At 34.4% G+C, this 26912-nt stretch overlaps 1 protein-coding gene across 1 annotated transcript; it reads left to right on the plus strand.

Annotated features, from left to right (window-relative positions):
* LOC123550918 (hexokinase type 2-like) lies at positions 1-25645 on the plus strand. Its single transcript, XM_045339417.2, has 12 exons — positions 1-184; positions 1681-1849; positions 2583-2722; positions 5756-5834; positions 10971-11110; positions 11328-11433; positions 11835-11923; positions 13841-13953; positions 16209-16364; positions 17200-17342; positions 24484-24617; positions 25214-25645. The coding sequence occupies exons 1-12, from the start codon at positions 122-124 to the stop codon at positions 25307-25309; spliced, it is 1428 nt and encodes a 475-aa protein (XP_045195352.2). The 5' UTR covers positions 1-121; the 3' UTR covers positions 25310-25645.
* The last annotated feature ends 1267 nt before the right edge of the window (positions 25646-26912 follow it).

A 26912-nucleotide genomic window follows, 5' to 3' on the forward strand; every position in this document is an offset into this window, starting at 1 on the left:
GCGAATTAAAATGTAAACATCCGGTTTACTGATACTGTAGATAGTGAACTTGGTATGTTTATTCATCATTTGACAGTTTACAGTTTAGTTATAGGATACTGTCGTAGACTAAGTGTACATAATGGAACATTTGTCCACCAGGAAGAGGATTCAAGCAATTGAAAACAAGGACAAGCGTGATCTGGTGTGTATACACACATTTTTTCTGCATATACTTTGCATAATATCTTGCCAGTATGCGATATATTTTATGTATATCGTTTATTGTAAGACTCAATATCTTAATGATTGTTTACATATGCACATAAACAAATCAATACAATATCACAAACGGGACACGTGTAACAAAATTGGCTAACTGTTAAGACTACTGGTTTTAAATGATCTTATCTTTGAGTTCATCAAGTGCCCTTAGTTGTCAAAAACATACTAAATGTCATCCCATAACCCGAATTTAACAGTTAATACAATTCTATCGAAGCTCTAAAATCTTTACATTTCGTAGCCGTTCCATGTTCCGTTGCTGAAAGTGAATTAGACGGCCGCACAAACAGATATGCATATACATATATTAACATCTACATATACTGTTACATATACATGAACGTATACATTAACGGTTAAAGACTCTTCTACATACTCTACTTCCATGACAGTTGATGCAACAGAGGAATTTATATATGCATACTTCTATATTTTGATCAAATCTTCAAATATTTAAGTGAAAAAAGTACATAAATCCCTACCTGCCTACCTACCAGTGCTGTCGGAGATATATATTGTTATACATTTACCTATGTAAAGAAAACAAACTATGCATAGCCTTGTAAAAGATGATTTCAGTCACCGGGGTTTATAACTAGAATCATTCGTAAACCTCGTGATTATCGTTAAATATTCGTAGCCGTAAAAATTTTGCTATTTTCAAACGTTGTAATATCGTACGGCCCCTTAGACAATTAAGGCCCGCCCAAATTATTTTCAGCGCTTCGTGATGGGTAACAGTATACTTTTAGTATTCATTTTCATTACTAATTACAGGATTTGTATCAGACTAAACTCAATTATTTGGAAGATATCAATTACATTTACGTTGCCGAGGAACACTGAAACTTCGTTTTGACCTTTTTCTAATATTAATTAATTCCACATGGATAATTATTGTTTACATGTGTCATTCAAAATAACCTTCAAATGATTTTTTTTTCTATAGATTAAACATCTGTTCAAATAATATTGCAGATGATGCATGTATTGAGAAAGCTTGATTCAGTCTTAATATAATTTTTTTTGTTTAGTTTACGTACATATTTGTTGTGTTGTTGTATAAATTATCACATGACTGACGTTGCAGGAGTGAAATATTTATATTGATTAAAGAAAACAGAAATTTTTATTTTTCAGCAGGAAAAGCTAACATGTGATGAAAAGAATGATACATTTGTGACTTTCCACATTGAATTTATTAAACGAGTTAAATAAAATGATAAAATGCTAAGCAGAGCCTCGCATTTTATTATTTCATTCAACTCGTTTAATAAATACAATATGAAAAGACACTCATGTAATATCCACAATTAATCAGTATAACGCAAGGCCATTTTAGCGCGTTTACAATTGCAAATATATTCTAATTCATTGTACATTCATTAGGTTGCTAATTCATTGTACATTCATTAGGTTGAGAAGTGCTTGTCTCCAGTAGTATTTGACAGTGTAAAACTTGAACGTATGATAAAGACGTTCGAAGATGAGATAAAGCTGGCCAACAGCACAGATGAAAACTTAAGGAAAAAGACAGATTTGTTCTGGGAAAATACATATGTGAGGAGACTGCTAGATGGAACTGGTAATCTTTACACAATGTTTCGATGTTCTAACTAATATATCATACATTGTAGCAAGATACTACTTTTATTTATGAAGTATCTCAGAAAGACAGAAAGAAGTGTATTGCCAATAAAGTTCACACAACGGTTTTAAATCCATAATTATATCTCCCATTTTAGATTGAATACATTTAAGGTACCTGTACTTACTCGCTTTAAAAGTGTTATTTTTTCATATGCATTTAAAATTTATGATACAAATGTCTATTCAATTTTAATAGACTGAATGCGCTAAATAACATTGGAAGTACCTCTCGCATGTCTTGCAATGTCGTCCGAAATCTGAAAATACTAAAATTCGTCTGGAAAAGCTGTCCAGTTTGAAACTGAAACAAAATTAGGCATAATCTACACGCACGCGCACACACAAACACGCACGTACGCACGCACTCCTGCACACCAATTATTCTTCAGTGTTGATATTCACTCACTGTATCACGTAGGTTTAGGATGAGAGGCATAATGTATTTAGTAATATCCTTTTCAATTTCGCCTGATTCTGTTCTGACATCAAATGAAATGGAAATATTTGGACTATTACAACATTGCTCTTTAAATTTATACTGATACCAAGGCCTATATCGAGTCAAGAAACCAAGGACTATGTAGCTAATTTAAGCATGGAATAAACTAAGTACTAGCGCACAGTAGAAACGTGACCAATGTAGACTGACTTGCAAACACTTTTTGCAGAAAATGGGACCTACCTGGGACTGGATCTTGGTGGAACAAACTTTCGTGTCGTACGAGTCGACATGAACAATGGTAAAGCTACAACACAGACAAAGTACTATAACCTGGAGAAACGTTTGCTGACTGGTCCAAGCTCTGTTGTACGTATACAAAAGTTCTCTAAAAACATTTAATGTGTCATATGTAAGGGATATATATTGTCTTTTCATAATAAATATATCAAACGAGCTGAATACAATAATGCGAGGCTATTCGAACATTTTAACAATTGTATTCAACGAGTATGATGAATGTAATGTGGAAAGACAAAAAAGTATTATGTTAATGTATTCTATTTTTACATATGAAAGACACTGCAAAACCGTCAAAATCTTCTATACTTGAAATGACGTCAACGTCAGTGTTATTACACTAGCGCAATGCCAATATTATGTAATGGCTGCGTAACATATATTATGTAAGAAATTGATTACTCATTGGTCGACATTTGTTTTGATTAAAGAATTACATTACTATTGCTGTTTTCGTTAAGAACGCTGTGACTATATAGAAGTTCATCAGGGCTGCTTTTAAAAGTTACGCTAGAATTATAGTATCCATCGAAAAGTTCTTTTTAATGTGTCATTTAAAGACAATTGCTTGTGTTATAAGTATTAATAAATAACGAAAATATATTATCAGACGTTTGAAACTTTATTTGTATCTAAGATTATCTAAAATTTTAATTTGACTGCCCAAATCGCCAGCTGTAATTCCATTTGAACAAATGTCTTTTATTTATATAGGTTACTGATCGTTCGGGGGCGGTGCTCATATCTGTCCATTTCGCTTTATATGTTATAATATGTATTGTCTTGCATGTTGGTTGTATTTCTTCCTTTCATCGCACCCCTTTTTTATACCCAAACTTTCTTTTGACGTTTTTAATCCCCCATATCCCCCCTGCTTCTCCTTTTACCCCATCCTCATTTTTAATATCGTTTATTAAATTAAAATGTTCTGTATTCATAGATATTTCAAACAACCCGCATTGTTGTTGACGTACTTTGTGATGGTGTGACTCGGGCTGTGATTGCTGTGATCATTGCTTACAGAGAGTGTACACTGTCCTTTTAATATTAGAGTGGGCGATAAGAATGCATGTATAATCTTGATTATCTCAGGCAGGCTAGAATTTCAGATTGTATTAGAATTGTTTTATACATGCAAAATTATATTATATCTGAATATTAAGTTGTTATTTTCTCTTTTGCTCTATTTGGAGATAGCCAGTAATAGTCATCAATTCGTTAACCATCTTGTAAGCCGATCATTTCAATTTGTGTTCAATGTCGCCGAATCACAAATCGAATCCGATTGACTCATAGTGGCCGCCAAAAATTTACGACTGGTTCTTGTTTAAATTTCAGAAACAGATAAAACGTACAACCTACGGCAAATATCTTGCTAGTCACTTACCTTTGTTTCACCGGAGACTGTCCACCCATAGGCCAGTCCGCCGGTCAGTCATAAAGAGTAGAATCCTGAGATAACTTTAAAAGTACAAAATATTTTTCCTGAAACTTGTCGACGTAGAGAATATGCGCGCTCTTTTATTTTATTGTTATGGCAAAAGTGCATTAGCTATACGGTTGCTATGGCAACAAATAGCCAAAAATATGACAAAATGTAGCGAAGTGGGATTCTATGATAAAAAGTTTAAAAGCTAGAAACATGGGTAGATGGCACAAGGAGAATATACATATTTTTATTTCGATGCTCTGGCAACAAATGTTGTTACTATGCCAATAGATAGCCCAAAATAAATTGATTCTGTGATAATTAAAAGAACAACTTTTTTATTTCATGAAATGTGGTAAATTGGTAAAACACTAGTAACAAGTATTGTTGAAAACATACACCTTATTTTATATTCCCCATTTTTTCGACATTCCTTCTGTCAGTCACAAATGGTGGATATTGTCATAACTTTTAAGGAATAAGCTATTTTTCGCGAAACGTTGGACATAGATAGAAATCAATATGTTGAATATACGGATCATTTTATTTTTTCTCTTTATCCATCCAGTTATCCGTTTGTCTATCCCTATTGGTAAATGAACTATGAAACTAAAAAATGAAGCAGTTATTATAGAAGTAATTGGCGAACTTCATATGAGCCGTGCCCTGGGAAAACCAACATAATGGGTGTGCGACCAGCATGGATCCAGACCAGCCTGCAAATCCGCGCAGTCTGGTCAGGATCCATGCTGTTCGCTAACAGTTTCTCCAATTCCAATAGGCTTTAAAAGCGAACAGCATGGAGCCTGACCAGACTGCGCGGATGCGCAGGCTGGTCTGGATCCATGCTGGTCGCACACCCACTATGTTGGTTTTCCCATGGCACGGCTCATATTATGTGGTTGATGTATAAATTCTCTAGAATAAATCTGCACCTTATTTTTGTCACTTGTCTCAGGTGCAGTTTATCATTTTTCGTAGTAGCATGAAACCAGAGGCAGTTTATCATCGCTGTTCACAGTAGCATGGAAGTGGAGTTATTTTCATATGATATTGACATTATAAGCTGTACGCAGCAACTATCCTGACGGTTATATTTTGCAACTTTCTATGCAGAACAAAATTACTTGATAAAACAAAACCACCATTGACACTTTGATATTTATTAGTATTCATTCATATCGCTAAACCTTTTTCACTTTGGACACTTTTACAATTTGTTTACATTATTCCCTGCTTCGAGACGTAAAGAACATCGTTCGGTCCCGTACTTGATGTTTTAATTGTAAATTTCCCTGCTCTTGGTGATGTACCCCGTAAAGGTTCTTATGGGGTTTATTTCACATCTTATAAGATTTGCCAAAGCATTCACCGTCCGATGACGGGATAGTTGACGGACCCTATGACAATTATGTCTAAAATCCTCCAGAGGACGGAACGATTCATAAATGTCCCTGTCCTGATTTGTCATTCCCTTAGGAATGTTTCTCTCTTAATTAAATTGTTGATTTCACTGAAAAGCAAATAGCAACGAGAAGAGTATAATTGTCGCATGTATAAAGTACATTTTAGATTTTAGAAATTGACTCATGTGTTTGTCGATTTTTCCAAGTCATTTATTTATCCGTCTTTGTAACATGATCATGAATTAACTTCTGTTTATTTCATTTCAGATGTTTGACTACATTGCAAAATGTTTGTCTGAATTTCTTTCCAAGGGAAGTTACTCGCAAGAAGAACCCCTACCTTTAGGTAAATATGAACAATTTTTGTTTAATATAAACAGGCCAATATCGTGATAGCGGTTATTTTGAATTGTTGCTCCTTTCTGGTTGAAATCCGATCGATTATTGTCATTGGTCAATAATTATTCCGAAAGACATCCCTGTCAAATCGACAGGCCAGTTTCATTCATACTGCCATGCGCTTTTAACACCCTTAAACAAAATAGCTAAACTAATGTCAAAACCTTTAAATTGTAAAACTACAAAAACACGAGACAAAAAGTTAAAAATCCTCGAAGAAAATAATGGTTAGGGTTTGATATTATTTCAGGGAAATATATGAGCCGTGCCATGGGAAAACCAACATAGTGGCTTTGCGACCAGCATGGATCCAGACCAGCCTGCGCATCCGCGCAGTCTGGTCAGGATCCATGCTGTTCGCTTTCAAAGCCTATTGCAATTAAAGAAACCGTTAGCGAACAGCATGGATCCTGACCAGACTGCGCGGATGCGCAGGCTGGTCTGGATCCATGCTGGTCGCAAAGCCACTATGTTGGTTTTCCCATTGCACGGCTCATATCTTAGTCGTTCTCTAACAAAATAGCTATTTAGATATAATAGATATTTGTTTCAGTGATCATAACAGAAAATTAATGCAAAGTACGTTGAAGAATTGAGGACATTAATTTCAGCCATAAACGGTAAACTGGGCCACATCATACTTTTGGATTTAGGTCAGTTTTTCAGAAACGGCAATATAGGAAATTTTGCAGAGAAAATAGCGGAAATACAATATTTTGATATAATTTTACAGAAAATATCACACGTATGCATTGAAACAGTGGCAAATGGCTACATGATATGTATAAAATACATTGTCGCAAGGGGTTGAGTCGGCTTTTCTCATATGAGAATATAAAAAAAGTTCAAAAAAAAAAAGAAAGAAAGAAATTACATATCAGAACTGAATTTGAAAGTATTTTAATATCACATAACATGTGTATTCGTTTTACACGCTTTATTGTATTTTTGAGTAAACATTACCCATATACTCATCAATCCATATACTGCTATATGGAGCTGCGCTTGAGGGCTTATCCTGATGGATATAAAAAAAGTTTCTTGTACAACGAAAGTCCCCACCAGGAATGGATGGAACAACTTATTTCCAGCCGAGCCCACGGCAGGAGTGATATTTACTTCCCCAGCATCCAGTCAAGGCCGATACTGCCAGATACAGTACAAATTTAAGTAAATCACCCAGCATCGAACACTGCTCGGGATATCAGCCGCGACTGGGAATCGAATTAGAACCCGGACCGCTGGTGTTGTAGTCCATCCTGCTAACCACTGCGCCACTGACTCCTTAATTGATATTTATCATTGTTTTATTTTTCTTCAAGTTTTTATTAAGACAAGTTGAACGTTAATTTTATTTGTTAAGCACAATAAAATACATCAACTTCTTTATCACAAATTAGTATGAACTGTCAGAAACAACATATTATTGCTCTCGGCAGAAATCCGGTTCTGTAATTACCCTGATTTTTGTGCAGTGAAAATATCAACTGAAATTTCGGTCTTTGAAATATTTTGGCTTAAACCCCTTCACTATTTACACGGGATTTTACGACTTAGGGATCTACTTTTTTGCCCATAAAAACTTCATGAAAATCATTCTTACAATACAGGTAATATACAGCTAACTACAAGTTTTCAGGTGGACTATTTAGACCCTTCCTGAATAAATGTGTTTACACAATTATCTGCAAACTTATTTAGTCAATCTCTTTTCAGCAAAGATGAATAATTGTCTTACACTGTAGGAAAGACCTGCGCACGGGCTTCTTGTACAGAGAATACAAACAAAATGCGACTGAAATTTAACTAAATACACTGATTTATGTACATATTACTACATTAATTCAATAAAATGTTAAGACATTAAACACATTGTCTTAGCCTAATATATGTCACTGTTAATTTGAAACTAAATTCTTATATATCTCATATCTTTCATGAAAATCATGTATAATTACCATCATGGAAATACAAAACAATACAGTTATTTTGTGGTACGTCTTTAGACTTATAAATCTTAAAGACTTATAAATCTTAAGAAACACCACAACCTGGTGGCCTACTTTTTCCTCTTCGTGAAAATCATTCTGATAGTACATGTATAAATCAGTTATGCTTCAAGGTGAGAGGTGGAAAATTAAAACCACCGCTGAATTAATAGAGAGTTTGAGATTTCAACCTTCGCCTTCCCCTTCAACGTCTCTTGCGAAGTTAACGTATGAAGTTGAAGGTCGATTAAAAGTCCTTGAGATTTCAAACTTTAGAATGAACCTTACTTCGTTTAATCCGCCAATTCAATTTATCGATAATTATGATCGTTTTTTTTTTCGTGCATTTTGATATCAATTGTCCGCAGGACTTTTATAAGAGATTTTAAAAAAGAAAATTAAATAAAAACATTTCAATTAATATAATAATCGCATGGATATTAGTGCGATTACAATAATAAAAAAAAAAACAAAAACAAAAAAAAAAAAAAACGAAACAATGTGAACAGTGTAAAAACTCGTTGGTGTTGCTCCGAAACATTTAGGTTTAATATAAAATGATGTCAGTATACAATACAAGATTGTAAATCATACATGAGAGGAAATAAAAATGATAATCATATCAACGTATTCTATTGTTGATGGTGTTCTTGAAAAATAATACATTTAATATTTTTTAAACAAAAACATGAGACACCAACAATTACAAATTCGTTTCTCGATATACTTGTGATAAAGCAATCATGCTGTTGACTAGTATTTCATAGTTTTTTCTTAAAGTTTTTTTTTTTACTTAAATTTGAACTAGTACTTTGTACATCGAATTCCTTAAAAGACGCGTTTTACTTGTAGAATCTCATAAACAATTTACCTGATGAACATCTAACATTTTAAAAGATGTGTTGATAACATGAGCCAATATGCACAATTTCTGAATACATTTAACAAGCGATTTGAAACAAATGTAAGATACTCCCGTGATACCATACGTTTTGGCATCATGACACTCTGTATGACTCTGTATAATGCAAAACTCTCAGACAGCACAATATAATCGTGCCAAGTCACCAATTGTGTAGCGGAACAGTCAAGAATTGTTAGGTGGAGACGAAAATTGTAGCACAATATAACATGTGGTCATATACACGTATTTGTTTGAATATACTATTTCATAAGTAAAGCATGTGCAAATCCAAGAATTTTGGTTAGAAAATGTAAGAATCAAAGGGGGGATTGACCCACAATGCCCCTCTGCCAGGTTCTGGGTTCGTGCATGTTAAGAATGGAGTTATCCCATACGGCTAACAGGAAATTTCTCGCATCATGATATCATAGATCTGAAATTGTCTGATACTTCAGAAGAATTTTCCGTCTTACTAGTTACATTTTATGTTTATAATTAAAATGCAATTGTCATGTCCGACAGAAACGGATTGATTTTATTTGGAAGTGAAAATAAAATGTTCCGCCAAATGATAATCGCGCGTTATTATTCCTTTTTCAAGTAAAATGACTGTCATGCCATGTGCCTCAATCCAGATTTCAGTCTTTGATGCCGAGTATGTGGACAGAGTAGATGTAAAAAGACTGAAGTTTTGACTTTCGTGATATCACATCTTCGGACGTTCAAAACTTCATTTCATACGACAAAAAGGCCTATCTGGTATAATCGATACCGCCTGGGGACACAAATATGCCGGAGAAGTTAAAGTTTGAACAAAATCTCAAAGTTTCTCAAAATCAGTTGATAACTTTATACTTCCAGGTTCAGTTCAATGTATTTAGTTAAAATCACTAGCCATACAAATCTGCATTATTCTTATATATATTGATAGTGTTTCGCATCAAATTTAGTCTAATTATATATGTGGAAAATCGAATAACTTAATAAGCAGAAATCGTGAAACTAAGCTTTTTATTTCACATAGTAATAAAAAGAAGTCTTAGGCTTACTTGATATTACATGGAAAACTTTTGTAGCAAAGTCTGATATAAATAAAATACACGCATATCTGTGACGTTTTACCCCAAATATATATGAGCGACGTTGAAGGGGAAGGCGAAGGTTGAAATCTCAAACTCTCTAATGTGTTTTCACAACTTCGTCTGAAAACTTATTCAATCAATCTTTTTTCAATATAGTTTAAAAACATATAAATAACTGCCTTACCGTGTAGAAACAAAGTGTAGTCCTCTATCAACTTCATACATCAAATACTTGCATGCTGCTACGTGCATTCAAAAAAATATTAATACATCAAACACATTGCATTGGCCTAATATATGTTAGTGTCAGTTTGTAACTAGATACTCTATTTTTTTTCATGCAAATCATGTATAATTACCATCATGGTTATACAAAAGAATACAGTAATTCTGTGTCTTTAAAACTGCAATATTTTCGCAAATGTTGAAAGCCCTAGACTTTTTCTCGGATTTCGCATCTTTACCATATGATGCGGTTATTAGTTTCTTTTTTTCTCTTTTGCTTTTGTTACAGTATGCAATATGTAAAAAATATTCGCTTTAGTATTGGAATTATTTCTAGCTATACAACAATAAAGCGTGTCAAAGAGTACAAGTTATAGATCATATATTAATTTTTAATTAATTTGCATACCCCACACATTACCTTAAAAAAACTCATATTTTCTATCAGCTTTTTTTTTAGATTTTATTAGTTAAAAATGCTGGGGATTAGTTTACAGTCTGTGGTATTTACAGCAGGCTTTTCAAGGATTGGTACGTACCTGCTGTATTAACACCGCTTCGAACTCTGATTAAGCCGTATTTTAGTTGTTTAGACCATCTTATATAAAACAAAGCCTAGCTTACTTAAAATCACTTGCCCCTCATCGATGTGGGGTCGAGCCTCGCTCGTGGCGTTGAATTCTTCATGTGAGGAAGTCATTCAGCTGGCTTTTGGAAGGTCAATGGTTCTAACCAGATGCACCGCCCGTGATGAAATAATGCACGGAGGCCGGGTACCTGGGGCCTTTCTCCACCGCAAAAAGCTGGAAAGATACCATATGACATATAACTGTATCTGTATGTCGTTAAACCCAAGAAAGAAATCAACATAACTTGTTTTGCAGGTTTCACATTTTCCTTCCCTTCACAACAGAAGAGTTTAAAACACAGCACGATATCTACGTGGACAAAAAGTATAACATGCACGGATGGACCGGGTCTCGATTCCGTTGTACTTCTTGAAGAGGCAATACAAAGGCTAGGCGTGAGGATTTTTTTTTATAAACTTTTCTTTACTTGGCAAAAGTTTATTCTTTGTTGTATCTTTTTTGTATTTTAAATGTGTTCATATGTTACAATTTTATTACTATAATAATCTTTGTAAAGCTTTATGATAACTATTATGATATGTACATTGTTTAGTGAAACTCCACTGTCTGGTTACGTATTTGTGTATCCATGAGTATTCTATAATATATCAGGGCCTACCAGTTCCGGTTGATGTTGTAGCAAGGATAAGTGATACTACCGGGACACTTTTGGCGGGGAATTTAGCCGACGAAAAATGTAGGATAGGTCTTATTATTGGTAAATATTAAATCAAGTTTTCTCATAAAATCATACTAGCATCCACGAAATATAAGTCGGTCTCTTAGTGGTAAAAGTAAAAGTAAATGTATGATTTGGTATTACATAAACCAGGTCAGTTTAATAAGTGTCATAACTTAAAACGTTTCGAATTAAGTATATTGCTCAGAGCATATATCTAGCACAAACATTTCGATTTCGTACCTTTGTAAAAGTTTGATGTTAACAACAATCCCTGCATCTATAATGCTTCTAATCCGACCCATTTCTGTGAATTATATATATACAACAGAAAGTATTTAGGTAAAATATAGCACAGGAACCAACCATTAAAACAGGTTCCATAACTCTGTACGTAGTACATAAACACTTGAATTTAACGGAAAAATGATTTTCTTCAGGTACAGGATCTAATGCAGCATTTGTAGAATATACAAGGAATATAGAAAAATGGGACACTTGTTACAAGGACGACGATCCCTCAGATATAGTAAGTAGCGGAACCGTGTCTATTTCTACCGACCGCCTTGTGTAACAAAGATGTATAAATCATACATATAAAACGAACAAAACACGTTTTATTTTATGCCGTTCCAATCTGTTATTAAAAATATTTACCGTATATGATCGTACCAGCGTAACGTCATGATAATATTTAAAATGCAAATATATCGTGCGTAAAAATTTGATACCAGAAGAAGGTTTGTTGATCTTTTTCTATATCTCATTATTCAAATTGAATATTCTATTGCAATATTGAGTAGTTTCTTTCAGGTGAAACTCCCTTATAAAATAATCTTACGTAAAAGAAAGGGTATTAACAAGGCACTTCACGTGCTTTTCAAACCTGATGGATATTTAAAACATGTTCACCGTTTACCTGAAAACAACAAGATGGTAAATAAAAAAATACCTGAATTGTTAAGAGATAACATAATTATGAAAGCAATACATTTAGTCTTCGTGTCATGTTTTTTATGCAAGCATAGCGACAGTATACTTATGATTTTTGTATTAATGTCTGCATTAGCCCTTAGAATATAATGGTGACCTGGACCTTCCTTTCGGTCTGGGTCATTACCAGCATTTCTGCGGGCTTCTGCAGACATTAATACACAAGAAACGTGTATTATCTATATTTATCACATATCTGACGTCGTGGGAGTGTAATAAAGCCGTTACATAAAAATGATAATACACCAGACGTTGTTGAAATTGACTTGTTTATATTAGTTAAAGAAAATAGGTTATAATAACAGTAGCTCGATCTGGGATGCTGTATTCGGTTCGAGTGGATTTTGCCAGATCGGATCTCACGTGGCGTGCAAGCGCCTAGTGTGATCCGCCCTTGCAAAATCCACGAGAGCCGAATACAAAATCCCAGATCGAGCTACTGTTATAATGACCCTTTTATTATATACCTCTACATTTTTGTTTAACAAATAATTAAGGCCTTCGAGTGGTTTGTCGTCTAATTTACCACGGTTCAGAGTTCAGATGCGTAGGAATTGAACCACTAGGGCTAACGCCCTCGTGGTTAAGTACTGAAGCATCTGAACGATGAAACGTGGTAAATTAGACGATAAATCACCAGAAAGCCTTGATTGTTTTCATTCTGACATGCTCATAGACACATTCTAATAAATATTATGCTGGACTTTATTTACCCGAAGAGGAATGTATTGAACGTTATGCGCAGGTTGACGTCAAAATTGACGTCATAATGTTCTCTTACTGGTCCGTGCGTCAACCGTTATTTATCGCAGACTATACAGAGCTTGATTTCCTTCTTTGTTCAACTGGAAGTCAAATCGAGCCATGTTAGAATTGTTGTATTGTTATTGAACGAAATCTTTAATGTTTATCGACATTAAATGGAACTAAGTGAAGGTTTTATGTGCGCTATTTATAGAACTGTGTCAGGTCATGCATATTAATGAAAGTAGTCCGGCAACATACAATACAAAAGGTACAATACGGAATTTAAAAGATACAATACGGATTTTTTTCTGCCTGTTCATATTTAATTGTGAAATACAAGCCGATTTTTACAGAATTTATATAGGTACAAAAATGTATATAATAAAGTAGAATATTTGATGTTCCGACAGGAAAAGCTTGCATGTGATAAATAGGATATTACAATTGTGACTTTCCACATTGAATTTACTAAACTCGTTGAATAAAATTGATAAAATGCTCGGCAGATCCTCTTATTTTATTATTTTATCCAACTCGTTTAATAAATTCAATATGAAAAGACACTCATGTAATATCCTTTATATAATCCCCCATTACTTTGAGAAATAATCGATTAAAATTGCTTAGGCTGTATGGATTACTCATTGTTAAAGTAAATGTTATTTAAATTCGGTCTATATTGTGTAATTTCTACAAACTTTTAAAGGTTGCAATTAACTGTGAATTTGGTGCCTTTGGCGACAACGGCTGTTTAAACTTCCTAAAGACAGAGTTTGACCATGAACTGGATAAACACTCGAATCACCCATATTCTTACACGTAAGTGAGTCTGTAAACCTAATCATCCATATTCTTACACGTAAATTAGTCTGTAAACATAATCACCCATATTCTTACACGTAAGTTAGTCTATAAACCTAATCACCCATATTCTTACACATAAATTAGTCTATAAACATAATCACCCGTATTCTTACACGTAAGTTAGTCTATAAATCTAATCACCCATATTCTTACACGTAAGTTAGTCTATAAACCTAATCACCCAGATCAGTACACGTAAGTTACACATAAGTTACACATAAACATTTTCTTCTTTCATTTTTCATGGTGACTAATGTCAGTAAAACTGATTAGGTTTGAAGCTTATAAATACTTACTCAAGTTACTGAAGAATAAATAAATGAGATCAATTCTTCAAGTCTTAACTGTTTGAAAATACTTTTGGAAATCAGCGCATATCATACTTTCAGTTTTATTAACCCCCCACCCCCCACACATTGTTTTGCCCTGTCCGTCCGTCAGGCAGGCAGTCCATTCGTCCTTCCGTCCGTCCATCCCACTTCATTTCTGATCAATAACTGGAAAACCAAGATTTGACCTAGAACCTTCAAACTTCATAGGATGGTAGGGCTTCTAAAGCAGACGACTTCTTTAGTTTTTGGGGTCACTCCATCAAAGGTCAAGGTCACAGGGGCCAGAACATGAAAACCGTTTCCGATCAATAACTTGAGAAGTACTTGAGCCAGAGAGCCCGCCCGCTTAGCTCAATAGGTAAGAGCGTTGGTCTACGGATCTCGGGGTCGCGAGTTCGATCCTCGGGCGGGGCGTATGTTCTCCGTGACTATTTGATAAACGACATTGTGTCTGATATCATTAGTCCTCCACCTCTGATTCATGTGGGGAAATTGGCAGTTACTTGCGGAGAACAGGTTTGTACTGGTACAGAATCCAGGAACACTGGTTAGGTTAACTGCCCGCCGTTACATGACTGAAATACTGTTGAAAAACGGCGTTAAACCCAAAACAAACAAACAAACAAACTTGAACCAGAATATTAAAACTTCATAGTATGATTGGACATGCATAGTAGATGACTCCAATTGATTTTGGGGTTACTCTGTTTAAGGTCAAGGTCACAGGGGCCTGAACATGGATAACCATTTCCGATCAATAACTTGAGAACCATTTGACCCAGAACCTTTAAACTTAATAGGGTTGGTAGAAGGTCCCTATTATTTTTCGGGTTACTCCATCAAATGTCAAGGTCACAGGGGCCATCTACCTGTCACACTTCATTTTCGATCAATAACTGGAGAACCATTTGACCTAGAATCTTCAAACTTCATTGGGTGATAGGGCTTAAAAGTAGATGACCCCTACTATTTTTGGGATTACTCCACCAAAGGTCAAGGTCACAGGGATCTGAACATGGAAAACCGTTTCTAATCAATAAATTGAGAACGAACCACTTAACCCAGAATGTTTAAACTTCATAAGATTATTGAAAATGTAGAGTAGATGACCATCAATTGATTTTTGGGTCACTTGACCAAAGTTCAAGGGCACAGAGGCCAGGAATTTGAAATCAGTTTCTGATCAAAAACTTGAGAACCATTTGACCCACAAATCCAAACTTCATAGGGTGATAGGACTTACAGAGTGGACGACCCCTATTGATTTTGGTGTCACTTGGGCAAAGGTCAAGGTCACATGGGCCTGAACATGGAAAACTCTTTCGATAACAATAACTTGAGAACCGCCTGGCCCAGAAATTTTAAACTTCATAGAATGATTTGGCATACAGTGTAGATGACCCCTATTGATTTTTAGGGCACTCGATTAAAGGTCAAGGTCACAGGGGCCAGACAATGGAAAACCATTTCCAATCCATAACTTGAGAACCACTAGGCCCAGAATATTGAAACTTCTTGGGATGACTGGACATGTTAAGTAGATGATCCCTGTTGCAGCCAACCATCGGTGTCTCTTGGACATTTGCTCCTGTCCCCTATTGACGTCTTGCGTATTACTACTATGCATTGGAGGAGACATGCGCTTTTCTACAAAAGCATCTTCTAGTTTAAGTCACTAAATTATTAGCTGAAATACTATATTTAAAAAAATGCTAAAGAAGGTCAATAAAGGTTTTTCAGTCCATAGAAGACCTTTAAGATTCTGATTCGTCTGTGTCTACACGTGATAATTTACGTAAATTTACACCTTTCTGCCATATAAAACTCTTAGTATACAGTAACATAATTAAATCTTATTTTCTATATTCGATGATTCAGATTTGAGAAACTGTATGCCGGTCATTACCTTGGGGAATTAGTAAGACTAACACTTGCTAAGCTTACCGGTGCTGGAGTACTGTATGGAGGTAAAGGCTCGGCCAAACTCATGACGAGATGGAATTTTACTACCAGTCATGTAACTGCTATAGAAAGGTATTTTTTATACATATGTATAGATTTCAGTAGGTCATAGTATCATATTGCTACTGCATTTTCTAATGACCAACACCTTTACCTTAGTTTTATTACACTTCAGTTCATTATAAACGGTCCGTGCTACTTTCATTGAAATATACATTATGTATTGATTATTAATATACAGAACTGTTACAGATAATAATTAGACAAAATGACTATACTGTCTTATATGTGCATGGCATAATAGAATTGTACGCAATGAAATGACGTCATTTGCACCTTCTGTATTGTTACGTGATGCTGACATTTACAATGCTCTACTTCTAGTGACCAAGTTTAACACCCTAATTTTTGTAATGTGTTAATTATATATTAGTATGCGATACTTTTTGGCAGAACTGAAGTATAATGAAATTAATTTGATCAAATGCTGTTTTTGTTCTAGATAGTGTGATTGTACATTTTATGAACCCATGACAGAAATATATATTCTAGAGGTTTTAGAGGATATTAAGTCTTTTTAGACAGACAGGCTGTCGGACTCCCAAGCGGAAAAAGCAAAGCAATATCTGGTCATATATTAATAACAGGTTTTGTATAGTTATGAAGAAACCCGTATATGTTAGTTGGGTGTTCCACTCAAACCTCTTTTATCTGATTAACTACAGGTATTTACAGCTGCATCAGTTGAAGATTTGAATAAAATATATATATTAATAACTTCATAAGACTATGTAAAAGCCATAAAAAATTGATAATAGTCACCGTGCTAAAGAATATGACTGACGTGCTACAGAATGCTAATAATTGTTTTGTGAAATTCTGTAGTTTTGTGTTGTTGATGTTTCAGTGATACAGACGCTGATGCCACTAATACTGTATCTGTTTTGAAAGAGATGGATCTGTTAGACCTAGCCACTGATGAAGATATTTCTCTTACTCGAGAAGTTTGCGAGTTAGTTTCTAAAAGAGGTGCTTATATTGTTGCTACAGGTTAGTATACAGGACTATTACATGTTTTTCATTGCATTATCGAACTATTAGATTGAAATATATCTGATATTTTAACTGTTTCACTGGTAAGAACTATGCACTGGGTAGATTTAATCAAAACATGAGATAAACAGATAATTTGTTTATTTTACATGTAAGATCAAAATATCTTTCAGTCATGAAAACCATATCTTACATTTTCACGAGTGGCACACGTGAAAATATTGCATCTGGTGTTTACTTGTGAAAGATATTTCGATCTTACATTGCCAAAAAAAAATCAAATTTCCTCTATATCACACACCGAGAAGTTTACATTCTAATCAACTTACTATTTCGTGGTCTACTTTTAACCGAAAATCCTGTTAGTAGAGCAGCAAAACCTAATAAATGGCTTAGTTAATGATTAACCTAGCCACAAAAAGTACAAAACATGTCATTATACCAAAATGTTAGGCAGGGTCTGAAGTTTATCGGACTGCGCATTAAATTGCAAAATTTTTGGTGCGGACCGAGAAATCCATATGGGTCCAGATGGCCCGCATTTTAAGATTTTATACGTAACTTTAAAGATAAGGATGTAAATAATTTATGAAGAAAAATAATGTACATTAACTGTATACAATATTTAAACTAACAATGTGTAAATCAAGTTTATTTCTTAGGTCACTCAAGGTCAGTTTAAGGCCGTAGGCAAGGTCAAACGGTCAAAAATATCTAAAATTACTATTTTATCTGCAATCGTTTTACATTTCTCCAAACTCTATGACATAACTGTAAATTTTAATATTAGAACAAGTTTGGTGCATGACAATTTCATTACATATTTTAGAGGTGTTACATTTGCCTAACATGGTTACCATGGTGAAACAAATTGGTTCTAATATATTGGTTATTAAGATTAGTTGTGCAATACACTACACATGTGAAAAAAAACACATTTACAAACTCCTTTAAATTGATTGTAGTGAAAGATTCTTTTAAATGTTACATTGTTGAAAGTGATTGAGGTCATTCAAGGATAGTTAGTCAAAATAGCAAAAGGGACACATAAAATCTTTTTAATATACCATTGTCACAGGGTAGATAATGTGCATCAGTCCGGCTCGAACCCGGACCCCGCTTACAGGGCGAGAGCTCTACCGACGAGCTATCGCTGTCGAAAACATCTTCTCCCCTAACGTGACCAAGTTCGTACCGTGTATTACACCACCCCCCCCCACCAAAAAAAAAATGGAAATTCGTCCTCGAATTCCGGAGTATATTAATTTGCAAGCGTGAGACTGACCAAGCAAGCATGCCACGGTCCAATGTTGGACGCCATTATGTCACAGGGTGAGATAAAAATGCAGTCAGTCCGGGGCTCGAACCCGGGAACCCCCGCTTACAGGTCGAGTGTGCTCTACCAACCGAGCTAACTGGCTGCCGGAAACATCTTCTCCCCTAACGTGACAAAGTTTGTACCGTGACACCATACACACGTTTTCATTCTTTTTCAAATGGTACAGATTTTCATTTCAGAATAGACCTATGTGTTTTACAATTTCATTTGCAATCTTAATTAAGATATATTTGCAGTATACTCAAATGTTTAAAATATGTTATATTTTAGGTTTATCAAGATAATTTTTAAGGTCATACATATTATGAATAAAATGTCAAAATAACCATTATCATTTATATCATTTTTTATCTATTAAATTGTTTCGTTTCCAAAAAGACATCAATCAAACAGAGCCTGCAACATTTTCGTTTTTGTCGTGTTGAGTGACCTGTGAAGTTTCCACTTTTCTCTATTCTACTATATTCATATTTATTTCCTGGAGTTTTGACATTTTCACTGATTGTGATGTTTTATGAAGCCTAAAGTTAAATTTGCATTTGAAGCTATTCTAATGATAAGTCAATGTTTTCTAACAACTATTTGACATGACTGTGGCTTTAAAAGTTTGAACACTTGTTTAAATATATTAGTTTCTACCAGAAGGCAAGAGTACATAATTCTGTCAAGTAATTTGGCTGAATTATGGCTCCTTTTGGATTTAAAAATTGGTTCAGATTTCGTACAAGTCCATGTTTTGTAAAAACTATTTGAAATGTGGCTTTGTAACTTTGTTTATTATAACAGTACCTACCAGTAAGCAAGAGTACATAACTCTGTCAAGTATTTTGGCTGAATTATGGCTCGTTTTGATCTTTGAAATTGGTTCAGATTACGTACAAGTCCATGTTTTGCATCATCTATTTGACATGTGGCTTTGTAACTTTGAACACTTCTTTATTATATTAGTCTGAATACTGCTTAAGCCGGTGCTAGGGGGCGTGGGCAGTGTTGCATTTTCCATTACTGTTCATGAACAGACTCAATCAAACCGAGTCTGCAATTTTCACTGTTTGCATTGTTTTCGGTGCTTTCCAGGGATTTACTTTTCAGATTATATCTATCTGTAGGCAAGAGTACTTAACTCTATTACATTTTGACTGAATTATTCCCCTTTTTGGACTTGAATATTGGTTCGGTTTTCGTACATCGTACATGTTTCGTCAAAACTATTTGTATTTGACATGTGGTTTTGAAACTTTGAACACTTGCTTTTCATCATGATTTCCATCTTTAAGCAATAGTTCAACTATTTCGGCTGAATTATGACCCTTTATGGACTTGGAAATCAGTTAAATTTTTCATACCGGTCCATATTTTGTCAAACATGTTTGTCAAATGGCTTTGACCACTTGTTTCCCATCATAGCTACAAATGTAGGCAAGACTATATAACTGGACAAGTACTGTAGCTCAGTTATGGCCCTTCTTTGACACAGAAATTAGTTAACTTTTGCAAACCATTCCATATTTTGTCTAAACTTTTTAATATATAGCTCTGGTGGATTCATGTACAAGTTTTTGAAAAGAACAAATGTTACAAACTTATTTCTATTGTATGAAGTAAGAGAATCTATTGAGTAGGAATGCCACAGGCCACTCGAGAAATTGTAGGCATACGCCTTTAGAAGATGTCTTAGTGGTTTACCTTTTGAAATACTAAACTTAGGTCTAGCAAGATCAAGCTAGTTTGTTTATAAATGGTGATTTTTCTAATCATTTCATCTGTTAAATTAAATACGATCAGCTGAGTCAGACAATACTTTGTCATGAAAGCCATGTTGGAGGTCATGAAGAATGTTGTGTTACGTAAGGTGAGCGAAAGCTTAACCAAAACATAGACATAAGCCAATAGTCTGCTAAGTTACTTGGGTCTCCCTCTTTGAGCAGTGGGACTAATCCGCTAGGCTAGTAACCACAGGAGAGAGGTTTGGACAATTATTACCAGAACATCAACAATTTCTACCCAAAGCGCTTAAGAACAACTGGGTGAATACAGTCTTATTCTGAAGCTTTTCTTAATTTAAGGTTAGCTAGCACTTTTAGACCATGAAATACTCCCAATTAGAATTTAAGAAATATTGAGATACTGGCAATGTTACAATAGAAAGATATAGACCCTCTGTTTTTGAAAACCTTTTCTTGTTTGAAAATTTATGGTGATTTGTTGGCCAATACAAATTGAAACTTGGTATCTAATAAATTTGCTTTATTGTTTGATTTCATGTTTCCTGAAACTGCAAATTTAAGTTGGATGTAAATAACTATCAGAGTTTAACTATAAATAGAACAAGTGGCAATTTGAAGGTGAAAAGCCATTAGCAGTGTCAATTTCCAGTGACTTGCAAAATATTTTATGCTGGTGACATCTGTTACCACAAAAGATCTGCCTTTGTACAACCATTTTACGTTTGTAGATGTTGAAGCCGACGGAAATTGATAGATATCACAAGAGCACCGCCTTGCAGTTGCTGACGTTCATCTGATTTTTTTTTGTATAATAGAAAAATTGTCCTACCCATGATTTTCTAAGTCCAAAAAGGGCCATAATTCTTGCAAAAAGCAGGATGGAGTTACGTTTCTTGATGTACATAGTCAACTTATGACGGTGAACAACTGTTGCAAGTTTCAAAGCAATAGCTTGAATAGTTTAGGAGAAAAGCTGACTTAAACATATTACTCAACCTAGAAAACTGATTTTCTAAGTCCAAAAGGGGCAATAATTCTTGGAAAAAAAACAGAATGGAGTTATGTTTCTTGATGTACAGGGTCAGCTTATGATGGTGAACAAGAGTTGCAAGATTCAAAGCAATAGCTTTGATAGTTTAAGAGAAAAGGTTGACCTAAACATAAAACTTAACCAAGAAATCTGATATTTTCTAAGTCCAAAATTGGCCATAAATCTTGCAAAATGCAGGATGGAGTTATGTTTCTTGATATACAGAGTCAGCTTATGATTGTGAACAAGTGTTGCAAGTTTCAAAGCAATAGCTTTGATAGTTTAGGAGAAAAGCTGACCTAAACATAAAACTTAACCAAGAAAACTGATATTTTCTAAGTACAAAAGGGGCCATAAATCTTGCAAAAAGCAGGATGGAGTTATGTTTCTTGCTGTACAGGGTCAGCTTATGATGGTGAACACGTATTCCAAGTTTCAAAGCAATAGCTTTGATAGTTTAGGAGAAAAGCTGACCTAAACATAAAACTTAACCAGGCAACGCCGACGCCGATCAAGTGATGACAATAACTCATCATTTTTTTTCACAAAATCAGATAAGCTAAAAAAGATTTGAAGATAATGTTGATGCTGAGATGAAATATCAACTAACAGTACAAAGAAATACTTCCTTTGGATTGGAAAATGTCTTTTATAATATGTGGTTAAAAATGCTAAAGGAAGTGTGATATCTGCAATATTTTGTAATATATCATTATGGCCAGAACGCTCACCGCAAATCATATATTAAATTCGTGATCTTGACGTCTACAATAATTGTCTTCTACACAGCCAAACAAGCAAAATATGTGTCATTATATATGTTTAAACAAATATACAATCTTTAATATGAAAATTCGTGTAATTTAACATATTGAAAATGTGTATAGGGTTTAGATGATTTTAGGCTATTTTCACCCTTTGACTTTGAATATGACCTTGAAAATGGCCATGACCGGTTTCCACTAACTAGATCTAAACTAGTGGTTATATTGAAACGCATTTGGTTTCAACATGGTTACTGTATATGGTAACAAAATTTTTCTCCCTAAAATAATGCAAATGAATTGTCATACACACAAGCCTAGTCTGACATATGAAAAATAAACTGTAATGATATTCATTTTGGAGTCTCGGAATGAAGAAAAGTTGCAGCTGAAACGGTGATTTTAGACCTATTTGACCTTGTGTATGACCTTGTATGCCATTAGGTCATATGTGTTTTCTTCATTGATATTTAATAGCCTTATTTTTGACGCGACCTAAAAGGACAGTAATAGCGGCCATTTTAAAACACTGCAATAACATTGACCATGGACCAGAATATTCTGTATGTTAAAAACTGTCTTTCAGAAAAAAACAGGTTTTCTGTTACATGCCTTTTCTTCATAAGTATATCTAAATCTGCCTAATAGTTATAAAATTCCGGCTATAGTGAAGAACATAATTTAGGTGTTACTATAGTTACCAGATCTATCCTCTCAATTTGTAAGTGAAAAGGTAATTTTGGTCTATTTTGACCTTGACCTTGACCTTGAAATGACATTGACCAGTACCAAAATTATATCACTTCTTCTTACTACACACAACAGAAGTAAATTTGTAACATTTGCTCTTTTCAAAAACTTGTACATGAATCCAACAAAAAGATCTGAAATAACGGCTATATTGAAACGTATTTAGTTTCAACTATAGTAACCATAGTAACCAAAATGTACTCCTGTAAAATATTGCAACTAAAACTGCAGTACACACAGATCTACTCTGATATGAGAAATGACATATTACGTAATTCAGTTTGGAGAAAATAAAAATGATTTTAGCTAAAACAGTGATTTTAGACCGATTTTGACCTTTTGACCTTAAGTATGACCTTGACCTGACCTTGAGTGACCTCGAGAATATAACAATTACTTAACACTTTCTTAGTTTAGATACTTGTATGTGGTTAAGTCACTTGTGTTTTCTTTATAAATATTTACTAGCCTTATTTTCAAATCTACGTATAAAGACTAAAATGGCGGCCATCTTGGACGCCATCTTGGATTTCTCGGTCCGCACCAAAAATTTGCAATTTATGCCGGCAGTCCAATAAACTTCAGACCCTCCAAAACATTTTGGTATATGACATATTTTGTAACTTTTGGTGGCCAGGTTGAATGCTAAAACTGGGGGTTTGCTGCTCTACTATGTATAATACCGTACATTTTGTGTAGTCACCGCACTTTGGTATTTGAGGCGGGGTTATACATACTTACAGACCAAAAAAAAAAAACCCTAAAAACCCCGATTAATCAAAAACAAAAACAAATAACCTCATCAGGACGACGTGCATATCGGACAACCGGACAATTCAACCCATGTCACTACCTGCAAGGTCGAGGTAACACTTGATGGTCGAAGTTAGATATGCAGGGTGCACAATTCAGGTCACTTGGTCCAAGGTCATGCTGACACTTTAATGTAAAATGTCATGAACAAAATCTATCAAAGAGGCGTCTGTGGTAGTGTCGGGGGAGTTATCGCCTTTAGCGATAGTTCTAGATTCACTCTGTTACGGTCAACCAGCTTTCACGAAAAGTACAATGAAGGCATAAAATAAAACTGTTCTTGTATTATCACCGGATTGTATTGTATATAAGGTCGTGACAGTGATATACACATTACCAATATTTTATATAGTTTATGCATATTTCAGTTTCATAGTATAATTTGATAGTAAATTCTAATAAAAAATGTTAATACTACTTGTCGTTGTTAATACCTTTCCTGAGTTGTTGTCTGAATAATCAACATGTAGAACTAGAACATGTAAATGATATACATTACTTCTGCTGCTGTTACACAGGCTTTCTGCTGTTTATAAATCAAGGATACATAACTCTTGACCAGACGTATATCAAAGAAATCTATTACGAGCAATGGTGTTAGTGGTTTTCAAATCATCTGCAGACTATTGGTTCACGAAATAATTCACTGCCTTGTTTAGACAACTTATTTCTGTTATTGAATTTGTTGACTAATACTTTTATTAATTATTTTAAGCTATGGTAGTATTGTTAAATCACATAAACCTACCGGAAGTTACGATTGCAATAGATGGTTCACTTTATGAACGCCACCCAAAGTATCACCAACACATGATGGAGGTGGTTCGAAAGTGGAGGCCTCAAACACAGGTAATTACCTCCAGTTGATGAGTGCAGTTAATTTATCAGACCTTAAGTAGATTCCTTTCAAAACTTCTCCTATCAGGCACGATATTTTGTCATTTAAATTTATGTAATATATACCTGAAATTGCTTTATTATTATTATCATGCTTACACAGTACAAAACGTACACCGCGAAGTAAACTAAAGCGGTCACAACGTAGTAAAACGAAGCAAAACAAACAAAATTCTTTACCGATCAAAATCCCACATTCTTTTTTGAACAAACCACTACTTTGACGGTTAAGCTTGATAGGAACTATTATCTCCTGGTCCCAGACTAGAAAAAAACAAACAACTGAGGATGAAAACAAAGTCTATATAAAGATCCTTTAGAAGCGTAAAACGAAACCAAGCAAAATAATAGTCGACTCGGTTTGACTGAGTCTGTTCTTACGTGGTAATAACATGCAACACCCCTCGTGCCTTTGGTTCCGATTAAGTGGAACTCTTTCTAGTGTACACAGAGATGAAAAGTAAAATCACTGCGATAATTCGATAAATTGTGTATACTTAATCCGTGTCGATCGTTTTATCTTTGTAAAAATAATATGTATTTTGCAGACGACCTTGAAACTTATAAAAGATGGGAGTGGTCAGGGCGGTGCCCTTGTTGCAGCCATTGCAAGGAAGAGATCGCGTGTTCCTGAGGAAAACTAATGTAAAATAGGGCTTATAGAATTTTTTTTCTTTCTTTTTCACATAAACTTGCAATAAGTAAAAGTACTATCTATTTGATCTTACCAATGTCAGACATTTTATTAAAAAGTAATATTGTTTTATTATCAACGTAGTACAAAGTTAGCGGGGCTATAAAAATGTGACATAAAGTAGGAAAAGCAAAGTAAAAAAGCAAATATGAAAAACATTATGACTAGATAAAAGTGAGAACATGAGGTAGTGACACACAGATTAATTCAAACAGAACATAGCAGCAGAACTAGTTGGGCGGTGGAGTGGTAATGTGCAAAATAGAAAATAAATTGTGAAAAACTACTCTTTAGTTTTGTCTAATGTTTTCCACTTTGAACGAAACTGAAGTTAAAGAAAGGAAAGGGAAAAGGTCCGAAAGGACAAATAAAAACAACAAAGTGGCAAGACCCGCAGGTCCTGCTATTATTAGAACAGGTAAATAATAGTAGCTTAAAGGCGTTCGCTAGAGTTTCTGTATATGAGATGAGTGAAATGATATAAAGTAGTTTATATTTGCCTTTAAACGCGTTCGCTAGAGTTTCTGTATATGAGATGGGCGACTTTTTCCCAATAACAGAATTTCTTCAAACTTTGGATATTGAAGGACAATCATTTAAGAAACAAAAGTTTGAAAGAGAGTTATCTCCCTTGAAAACGGCTTTTTTTTCGGGGAACTCTTTTTCAATATTGGTTACCTTTGACTTTTATTGCATGTTTTTGTTTCTTAGATAATTGTCATTCAATATCCAAGTTTGAAGAAATTCTGTTATTGGGAAAAAATCGCCCATCTCATATACAGAAACTCTAGCGAACGCGTTTAAAGGCAAATATAAACTACTTTATATCATTTCACTCTATAAATTGTGGTTTGATTTTATTTCACTATTATGTTGCTTTATATTGCATGTTTTACATGTTGGCAGCAAATACGGAGTCAGAATGACTATTCAAAAAGTACCAATATGGGCAAACACTATTGGTCGCACTTAACTATATGCCGTGAGATGAAATATCCACAAAACCCGTATTGAACAGAAATCCGTAAGAGCACAGACTGGCATTTTATTTTTCTGAAAGAGTCCTAGAAAAGTGCTTAAAAAAAGTCATTTTGTTCTATACTATTAATATTAAAACATTTTTTTTTATCTATTTCTATTTTGAGCGTAGATTTTGAAATAGCGTAGATTTTGAAATAAGAGAAATATTTTGAACAAATTTAATAGATGAATAAATGAATAAGAGTTACGCAAAAGATTCAGTAACAGATTGAATTCTACACGTCTGCAGTTCACGTCTTTTAGATTGAACGAAGTTAAAGTAATTGTCAAGATAGCTTTCAGTTGGCCTGGCCTTTCCGCTGAAACTGAAATTAGACACCCACATACACGATTCAGAACGTTTCAGGTTTTATACAACCAAACAATCTCTGAGAATAAAACTTATTTAAGGTGGAGTGCGACCTTTAATTTTTTTTATCAGATTTATGAAAAATTAAAAGAGGAAAATTGAGGATACTTTTGATTTATTCCCGTTTTCTGTTTGGCTCTTATTTAAGCCACATTTGTTTGGT

This window comes from Mercenaria mercenaria, chromosome 4 (assembly GCF_021730395.1).
Source record: "Mercenaria mercenaria strain notata chromosome 4, MADL_Memer_1, whole genome shotgun sequence".
NCBI lineage: Eukaryota > Metazoa > Mollusca > Bivalvia > Venerida > Veneridae > Mercenaria > Mercenaria mercenaria.